We start from the raw sequence: 10,093 nt of genomic DNA, 5'->3' as shown, positions 1-10,093 counted from the left end.
TTGTTTTTGAAGTTTTGTAAGTGATTTGAGTGAATATTTTGAAAAACTGCTTATTTGGAGTTTTTCCAAATTTTCAAAAATTTTCAAAATGCATCTTCAAGTGAAAATTGGAAATTTTATGAACAAATGCTGATTTCGGAAAAAGTAATTTTTTTTGGAAAAAGGGAAAAAAAATCTTTTGTCTAAACGGGCTCTAAATCATTATTATTATATATAAATATCAACCTTACTGCTAAAAAAAACGGGCTCTAAATCTGTGTGAATTTTCTAATTTTATTTCCGCTTTTTCCTCCCACGTTTATTCATGACTGAAAATATATTGGTTGATGGTTATAACTGTAGCAGTCAAAAAGGGGGGAGAGTCCGACGAATCACAGATTCGAAACGGGCCGTGAAGGTGAAACGTGAAAAATAATGTCACCGTTTTACGTGGAGCCGCCAAGTCCTCATGAACGGTGCACCTTAGCCCACGGAATTTCGTGATCTACTGGTTTTCGTGGGTCCCACACTCTAACCCGTCACTTTCTTTTGTGGACCCAGATATATAACATATGGGTCCATAAATATGCAAAATAAAAATAGTAAGGCATCAAATAAAATCACTGTGCTTAGGCCATCTCCAATGCTAACACCATTTTTTGCACCAAATTTCATACCAAAATGGTGTAATACCAAATTTACTCCAACCATTACACCATTTTTTATACCAAATCTTCTCTCTCTTCTATTATATTATTATCTTCTATTTACTTTTCTTTTTTTTTTTCCTTCAAACTAATACTATCTTTTTCTTTTTTCCATATTTATTATATATAATTCACATTTACCACTTATATAATCAATTATTATAAAATTATTTTAAAGGATAAATTAACTAAATATCTTACATTAGATATGTTACATTTATATTTTTTATTTTTAAATAATGGTTGTATTCTTTTTATACAATTATAATAATAATAAAATTAACTTATAATTTTATATAAATATAATATATACAAAAATTAATATATAAAAAATCGGATATAAAATTAAAATTATAAAGATCTTAATATAAAAATTAATTATATACCCAATATATGATAAATTAAAATTATAAAAATAAAAAGATTGAATAAAATATTAATAAATCAAATATAGAGTGATGAATAGTGTTGCACTAAATTTAATCATGCTCTATAATAGTGCAAGAAATAGTGTTGCATTGGAGCAAAAAAAACACTATTTCTTGCACCAAATTTGGATTTGGTGCAAGAAATAGAGTAGCATTGGTGATGGTCTTATAAGTACCAGCTCAGCTTTCTCCAAATTTCGCCGTTTAGCAAACAGCGCTTCTCAAAAGATTTCCAGAAGCTTCAATTCATCTTCTCCTTACTCCCAAAAAACTCCGTTTCCATATCATTTCTCAATTTCCGACACCAGAGGATTTTCCGGCGGTGAAGCGGTTACTTCTCCGTTTATTTCTCGTCAAAAAAATCTCAGCTTCCGTTTCTTTCAAGGTTCGTTTGTGGAACCTCCTTTTCCGTTAACTGTTTCCTTCTAGAATGTACTGTAAACGACGGTTTATACTTATATTTTTCAATTTATGTTGCTTAGTTACGGTTTTGTATGACAAATCAATGAATTTCCAGTTTCAGTGCCTTTTTGTGTGCTAATACCTATGAAAATGCATGTTAATGTTTATTCTGCGCCGAGTTTATGATGTATTAGTTAGTTTCGATGTTGTGATACTTTAATCCCACAGAATTCCAGCTATTTTCTCTTTATTTATTTATTTATTTAAAAGTTCACCTTGTATTCAAAGTTTTAGATGTTTTTCCTCAGTAGGTACGATCTCATTTTCTATAAGTTCATGTGAATGTTTTAGTACTTCAAATATTTGTTAATCTCTATATAAGTGAAGACTTGTCAAATTAATTCATAATTAGTGCTTATTTAAGTGTTCTTTTGGTGAATTTAGGATAATGGCTCACTCTCAAAACCAGGAGTTAGAGTATATGGTGGATGAGTACTATGACACTACTGATTTTGATAACAGTACTTTTGCGGATGAATCTCCACAAAGTACTGATGTTGATGACTCTTTAGACTCTGATTTTGAGGATGATTTCGAAGTGGTAAGCGAAATTTTATACTTTTGACATGTTAGTGGTGGTGTTGTCGATTTTTAGTTAACAATGTTGAGATACTGTTCTTTGATTTTGCAGAGTAAGTCAAAGACTGATACATCAGCTGTAGAAGCTAGAAATGGCAAGGATATACAAGGAATTCCTTGGGAAAGGCTTAATTTTACAAGAGATAAGTACCATGAAACGAGGTTGAAGCAGTATAAGAACTACGAGAACCTCCCCCGCTCTCGTGAAGATCTTGAAAAGGTTTCTTTTCACTCTTTTCCTTTCCAAAGTCGTGCCAATGCGTACTAGAAGTTTATGCAATTTATGCAACTTTGGGATTGACAGTTGGAGGAACATGTGGATTATCTTATTCACGGTTTACCGGCTTATATCTAGAGGATCTAGACTTATGTTATGTGCAGTTGAGATCCCTGAAGAGGTCTGAAATGATAGTGTGGACTACGATTAAGCACCTTTTCTTAGAATTTAAGAAAATATTTAATTGATTGACGCTTTATAAAGCTGCTGTCTTTTAGTCCATAGATGCCTTTCCTTCAGTTAGTGATTTAGGAATCTTTAAAATGGACAACTAGTGTCCCTTTCTTTTTTGTGACTATTTGGTGTCATATTGTTCCTTTTAGCTTATCCCCATACATCTTTTGGAAAATTGGATTAGTTTCATTATTTGTTTATCTAATTCACCAGAGTGATCATGTAAAAGTTGCTTAGTAAACAAAATTAGTAGGCCTTTGCAGCATAAGACAATCTAAATCTGTTGAATGCCAAGTTAAAAGCTTTTTTTTTCCTAGCCTTTTCCAAGCTTCTATTTAGAACTTTTGCTGTGGCTACGTCTAAAAGTTCCCTCACGATTTTAGGAGTGCAAGGAAGTAGGAAAAGGACACAGCTTCTACGACTTCCAGTTCAATACAAGGCTCGTCAAATCCACTATTGTGCACTTTCAGGTACAGAAATTCTCTGTCTTTTTTGTTTGTATAAATCATTGGTTAACCTTGATGCAGAAACCAGTTGATTGGTCTGCTTCCCCTGTAGTCTTAGTGTTTTGATTTAGTCTCTGTTGTCCCATTTTGCATAATTCAATTAAACATGGCAAACGACTCCATGGCCGCCTTTCTTCATTCTGGCCTTTCATGTTATTTTTTCCTCTTCCTTTTTTAGCTCTTCTGTAGTTTGTTATTTACTTCATAATAATTTTACTCTAATCTTAGCGTGAATTTAGAGTTAACAATAGGATTTGGTCATTTTGAGTCTTTTCATTGTGTGAGCCTTAGGTTGATGATCCCTATCACCTTTTTCTTCTTTCCATGCAATAACTGTACCTTTGCAGGTGCTATGCTCCTCTAACGTTAAGGATATTTTAATTTTAAACCTTTAATTTGTAAGCTTGCCCTCTCATTCTTCAGAGGTATGGAGTTCGTACCATTGTCGAAGAATTTAGTGAGTGTGATGCTTGATGTGGAATTACTCAAAACATTTAACTTTATGTACCTCTAACGCATCTTGGACAGCTTTCTGGGACAGTTTCTGGAATAATATGTCATCGGGGCCAGTATGTTTGATGCTTCTTATGGCCTCCAAGCTGGTGAACTTGCTTCTGATTTAAATTTAGTGTTAACTTGCCCATTTTTCTTGCAGCTTTCTTTTTCCTCTTCTGTTTAGAACACCAAAACACTATCCTGAACTTTGGGTGTTGCCAGTTTCATTTTGTTGCTTCCACAATATTCTGGCTATCTGCATGTGGAAGCTACAAGATTTATGTAGGGGCCAATCTTTCTGATTTTCAGAATTTAGATTTTTTTAATTTTCTTTTCAGTATAAGCAGTTCTGTTGTGCCCGGATCGAGTTTTGATCCGGGAGTTGTATTCACAATATCCTTTTTGTGCAGATTGTAAACACTTAAGGAAGTGTATCTCATGAAATTTTGTAATAGTACAAGACCCTTGTTTGGCGCTTCACTCTTGAATATTTCATCATGAATCAGCTGAATGTATATTGAGGCAGGGTTTTGATATGGAAGCTCAGTGGTGAGGACTGAACTTGCTTTTGGTGGGTTTGTAATTTGTTGCGGACATAGAATGTAGTTCATAGTCCAAGTTGCATGTTGTGTTCCATTCTAGCCTCTATGTGATTGAGAGTTCGTGCGACAAAGTGATAACAGAGCACACGTCATTTAGTTCTACAGTGTCAAAAAGTAAAGTTGAGCTGATGATTGAAATTTCCAAATTCCCCTTTTCGCTTTGTGTGTCCCTCTATAGAATTGCTTGATTTTATTTCTTTTCATCTTTTTATTTCCATGGTCCTGCATTTTCAGTTGGTCACTAGCTAGCTCTGTTGCCTTCCATGCATGGTTCATGCCTTCCTAGTTAGAGCCCAGTGATCATTGCCTACTTCTCGGCTATCACTTTAGAAGATATTAGGTTGATGAACATTTTTGCTAGTCATTATGTTGAGTGGTTAAGTTTTAATCCTTGTTGTCAATGTTGTTTGCTTGAATTGTATTTTTCCGATTAACCAATATCATGTGGGCATTGCAATTGTGTATGTATTTCAGCCTTAAAAGCAGGATAGCGGTTATTATGTTGAGCTGCTGGGGCGAGCGTTTTCCATATGGTATGATAGGGAGTATCTGAGAATTTAAGAGGCCTTTTTGGTCATTCTTCTGTTTATTTTTGGCTAACCTCTTAATGGCAGTAATAAGTTATTAAAATATTTGTGCTGCTTCATCATCTGGATCATTTAGATGTGTGAATGTGCAATCTCAAATGTCTCCTTACATATTGTTTCATGTGATATCTCTATTAAATGCATACACGAGTTCTCATTATCTTGTTTATGGTTCTCTCTTTCGTTTAAGAGGGTTGCATTTTCTCTTCTTTTTGTTTGTTGGAGATGGATTCTGCACCAGGCTCTTTAAGTACTTGCACAGAGTGGGGTGTAAATTTTAATCTGATGTATCACAACTATTGCCACAGTTTTGATCATTATCTGATTTCTTTGGTACATCTTCTCCTGTAGCTGCCATCTGCAGCCAGTGTCTGTTTCCATTAGGGAAAAAAGATTTAACTGATTTGTGATATTCCGTTGGGCTGTCCTATGAACTTTCTGACAACTGCAATTCTTAGTTTTGCAGTGTGCTAGTTAGGAAGTTTGACATTGAGTTGTGTGTGTGTCATTCATTTGAGAGTTCATGAATTCATTTAAAAAATTTCAATGGCATTATTGTGTGGTGTTCTGCCTTGCTGAACCACATTTTGAACTTGGGAGCGTAGTTGCTGATTTATTGTCTTTGTTATGTGGTGTTCTGCCGTTAATATCACTTGTGAACTTTGGGCTCTGTTGCTCATTTACTGCTCCCAAGAGTTTTCCTCTCTTTCCTATTCTTTTTGGTCCTTTCTAAAGCACTTGGCACATGCCTTCGCAATCTATCTATTAAGCTATTTGATTCCATTGATGTCTTTAGAAATCATGCATTATTTGAGTTGTGTTGCCTTTTAATATGGACAATTACCGAGGCATAGTGTAGCTTGCTCACCCATCATCTTTTCTTTACATCTGTTCTAGATTGTGGTGAGGCATCTCTTTCGAGTCTCTCTGGCATGCTTCTTTTGCTGCATCATTTTTGCTCTCGTCATTGTTACAGTTGGCAGTTCCTGACTTATCTGGGTTTCTTCTCTGTTTCGATTTATAGTATGAGCAAAGAATTACTATTCGTTTGCTTGCCCGACTTGCTTTCTAACAAACCAGCTCTATCACAGAGGATATGTGTATCTATGAGTGGTAGATTGTTCAGTTGTAGCAGGCTAGCAGCTGTTCAGTCGCTAGCTTATGCGTCATTGACCACTAATATTTAGGACTAACTATATGCTGACTTTCGGCTTAACTTTGTTTTTAGGGCTTTCATATGTTGTTCTCTTCCATTTTTTTTTGTTCTTCTGGAGCCTGATCCAGCGAAGGAGAGAGGGGGGCGATTGAATTTTGTGGTCCATTCTACATTGTGTTTGTGTAGGTTATTTATTCCAAATTAGATACTTTGCTCTTCAGCTAGCCATATGGTTGAGACTGTTATTGAGAACTGTCTGAACACTGAACTGTACATGACTGCATGCCTAGCTTTTGATATCGTCCTAGTAAAACTTAGGTTCAGATGTCGTAATCAAGTATTGCTGTGCAGAAATGATACTTTGTTTTTCTTAAGCTGCATAATAAGTTTTTTCTTTTAACAAGTGACAGCATTCTGAAGTTGTTTTTTGCTTTATTGGATATTTTTATAGTAAGTGATGTCATTGTTTGCTCCACTAGAAGCTTGTATGCTGTCCACTGATTGGAGTTTCAACCAGTTTATATTTTTGTTTCAGTTGAGGAATCTCTTATGGTCTACATCAAAACATGATGTGTATCTGATGCAAAACTACTCCGTGATGCACTGGTCCTCACTTCTCAGGAAGGGAAAAGAAGTGCTAAATGTTGCTAAGCCGTTGGTGCCCACTATGGTTAGTAATGCTTTGTGAATTTGTTTATCATTATATGCTTAAATGACTTTTGGCAGTCGAGAATTAACTCTTTGGTTTGTTCAGAAATACCCTGGATCAGTGTCTCAAACACTTTCTCGAGTGCAAATCAGCACTTTGGCAGTCAGAGATGGTTTAATGGCTGCTGGTGGTTTCCAAGGGGAGCTTATCTGTAAGGTAGGATGACAATATAGTGATATACTGTCTGAACAGATTTGTATTCTTCCTGAAGTAATGGATACTGATATGATTTTAACTCGTGCAGTATCTACACCATCCTGAAGTTGCATTCAGTACAAAAATAAGCAACGAAGAGAACGCCATAACTAATGCTGTGGATATTTGTTATAGTCCGACGTAAGTCCCTGAAATTTGTCTTTCTGTAGCTTATCTTGAATTCGTTGTGGAGACTGTCGTACCGATGCTTATATGGTTCTTTGCAGTGGCTCGATGAGGGTAATCACTGCTAATAATGATCAGCAAGTCAGAGTTTTCGATGCGAAAAGCTTCGCTTGCACCAGTCATTATACATTCCCTTGGTCTGTTAATGTGAGTAGCAGGGTTTTAAATTTCCTCTTATGAAGTAGTATCACTTCTCGTTGGCTCTCTACTCACAAATCTCTATTTCATTGCAGAACACCTCTGTTAGCCCAGATGGTAAACTACTTGCTGTCCTTGGTGATAGTCCAGAATGTCTAATTGCTGATGCTCAAAGCGGGAAGGTTGGTCTCATCTATATCTTTTTAAACGAGGGGGTGTTAACCCTTTAACCCTACAATTAGTTGCTCATATGTTGACCTTTGCCTGATGCTTCAGGTTGTCAGCAACCTAAAAGGTCACCTAGATTATTCATTTGCATCAGCTTGGCACCCGAATGGAACAATTTTGGCAACTGGTAACCAAGACACAACTTGCAGGTTGTGGGATATAAGGAACACATCACAGTCTATAGCAGTACTCAAGGGAAGGATGGGTGCTATCCGTGCAATCAAGTTCACGTCAGATGGATGCTTCATGGCCATGGCTGAGCCAGCTGATTTTGTCCACATTTTCGATACACAATCTGATTATGGCGCCTGTGAAGAGATTGATTTGTTTGGCGAGATTGCTGGGATATCCTTCAGCCCCGATACTGAAGCTCTCTTTATTGGAGTGGCAGACCGAACCTATGGAAGCTTGTTGGAGTTTAACCGTAAACGTAGTCACCACTACCTTGATTATGTTTTGTAGTGAAAGGCGCCTGACCTTGTGGTTTAATTTAGGGCATCTGCTTGTTTGGTGTATAGTTTGTGTATAGTTTGCCGGCCTTCTATGACGATGCAGGCACTTCTAGGATTTGGATAACTAGTGCGATCTCGAAAGAGCTATGATGACGTTCCAGTGGCTGACTTTCTAGGGACTGTTTCTGCGGAAGCATATTATTAATCTGAAGCAGGAAGGTTTTGCAGTAGTAAATGCAAATCGCAGTGGATTTTGTATATCAGAACAAACTAAACTTTTGTTAATGGATGGCCAATTTTATCACAATTAAGTGTGTTCGCTTTGCTTTTTTGTTTCTATATTTTATCCTTCTAATTTTCTGTTTCCTTTTGGCCTTCACTCTGCTCCCTTTTTCCCGGATCCAAGAGCCAGTTCATTGTCTGTATCCAACTATCTAAGAAACGCAGCTTAGTCTAACCGCCAACGTCTCGGAGTCGGTGTGCGATTGATTCCAAACTAAGCCTCTTTTATTTGCAACGAAAGGAAAGAAGAAAACGATGCTGAACTTTGGACGTAAAATTGGTCTCAATTCGATCAGAAAAAGACACAAACTTGCCAACTTGCCCCGGTTAAGATAAATTCAGATTAGTTTATAGATCACAGTGGGGTATCCAGTTTTTGTTCCTTTTGATATTGCTCCTTTCACGGAATCTGATAGTACTTAGGTGAGGAGGCATGTAAACTAGGATTTGTGTGAGATTGGCCAAAAGTTTGAACACTTGAAAAGTTGGTTTATTGTTTAAACTGTCACGGTTATTATCCATTTTAATTGTTTGCAATGAATGACTACCAATTTTACTAAGTGTCAAATCCAAGTTTAACTAAACAAAAATACTTGCGAAAAATGAATGAGGAAACTCCCACTGACAACTACAAGTCACTGATATCAATTAAAATAAGGGGAAAGCAATAGCAACAACAATGACAAGACTTAGGATAATCTTATGAAGATTATGTATTGAAACTGACGTAGACTTGATCGAAAACAACCTTCAAGTTGTCTGTATTTTTTAAAGCAAAGAATGGAAATGATGCCGAGAAACGAATAGTAGAAGTAACACCTTTCGTAGTTACGAGAAACACACGAATAACCTAGCTTGAATTTGGGGGGCCCTTCGTTAACATTTAGAAAGTAGAAACTGTCTTTGATCTCTCAAGGATAATGTTATCTTTTCTATACTACTAAGCTGAAATTTGTTGAAAGTTATATTGATTTGAAGCTGAAATTAGACAGACATTTATAAGTTAAGAAATAAAATAGAAAGACATTTTTATCTGCGGAAGCGTTTCCTATGCTCTTGTTGTTTTCTCTTTTCCATATTCCAAGTAATAAGTTATGTGATTTAGCAGGTATTTTAGAATGTATTTTGTTCATCATTTTGATATGAGGAAAATAAAACTCGTACTGATAGTATTTTGCTGCACTTTTGATTTGAATGACAAATATTGTATGCAATAAAGATGAACCAAATGAGTTCGGTTTAACTCCAAAAATTAATAAAATCAACTTTCGATAAGTAAAAAGTACTACCAAACAAACGAAGCAGATGGGTGATTTAACGCCGTTAGTGGGAGTGTTCTCTATAAATTGTCAACCATAAAATTACCCCGTTAGCTGAATTCAAGAATTATATCCCACAACCTGCAAATACAATTTTAACTTTCAAAAGATATTTTTCATCTTATCTTCAATTTTTATTTCAAGTTTCAACTAAATCTATGTCCAAACGCTAGTTTGGTAATCACCAGATCCTTAATTGAATCGTGAAACCTTTTAAGATTGTTTTACCAACAAAGAACTCCAGGAATATATATGGGTACACATTGGAGTTAATTGTGTTAGAACATGGGCAGCAGAAGCAAGCATAAAGAGAGGTATCACAAACATGTAATCTAGACAGAGATTGAATTACGGATTAGAAGCACTAACCTCTCGAAGCTGTTGCACAACTCGTTCATAGAAGACTTGCCACAAAAGACTTTTGACAAGCATGTAGAAGGAATGGGTATTAGAGTTGTAGACGCATGGTTATGAGTCTAAGTGAGATTGTTGGAATATACTATTAGCCAATCGGTTTAGCTATAGTATTATGTTTTATTCTTTATGGAATAATTATTTATTTAATTTATTCAATTTAATAAAGTATTATTTTAAATAGATCGTTTGTTAAATGTGCGTCCTTTAATTATGTA

General features: G+C 35.7%; 1 protein-coding gene across 5 annotated transcripts; it reads left to right on the top strand.

Moving 5' to 3' along the window:
- Positions 1-1,230: 1,230 nt before the first annotated feature.
- Positions 1,231-8,167, top strand: LOC109212123 (uncharacterized WD repeat-containing protein C2A9.03-like). 5 transcript variants are annotated; one of them, XM_019375734.1, is made up of 10 exons: positions 1,231-1,499; positions 1,961-2,117; positions 2,208-2,375; positions 2,990-3,076; positions 6,488-6,622; positions 6,707-6,817; positions 6,906-6,997; positions 7,084-7,189; positions 7,276-7,362; positions 7,457-8,167. In XM_019375734.1, exons 2-10 carry the CDS (start codon positions 1,965-1,967, stop codon positions 7,868-7,870), a joined length of 1,353 nt encoding a protein of 450 aa, XP_019231279.1. In that variant the 5' UTR covers positions 1,231-1,499; positions 1,961-1,964; the 3' UTR covers positions 7,871-8,167. The 5 variants fall into 5 exon arrangements, with proteins under 5 accessions (XP_019231279.1, XP_019231282.1, XP_019231281.1 ...); XM_019375736.1 differs by lacking the exons at positions 1,231-1,499; positions 1,961-2,117; positions 2,208-2,375 and adding exons at positions 4,018-4,156; positions 4,684-4,742 and having other exon boundaries at positions 2,989-3,076; XM_019375735.1 differs by lacking the exons at positions 1,231-1,499; positions 1,961-2,117; positions 2,208-2,375; positions 2,990-3,076 and adding exons at positions 3,083-3,889; positions 4,018-4,156; positions 4,684-4,742.
- Positions 8,168-10,093: the final 1,926 nt, after the last annotated feature.

This window comes from Nicotiana attenuata, unplaced genomic scaffold (genome assembly GCF_001879085.1).
Source record: "Nicotiana attenuata strain UT unplaced genomic scaffold, NIATTr2, whole genome shotgun sequence".
NCBI lineage: Eukaryota > Viridiplantae > Streptophyta > Magnoliopsida > Solanales > Solanaceae > Nicotiana > Nicotiana attenuata.
The sequence above is the reverse complement of the archived record's forward strand: the minus strand, read 5'-3'. Positions and strand labels throughout refer to the sequence as shown.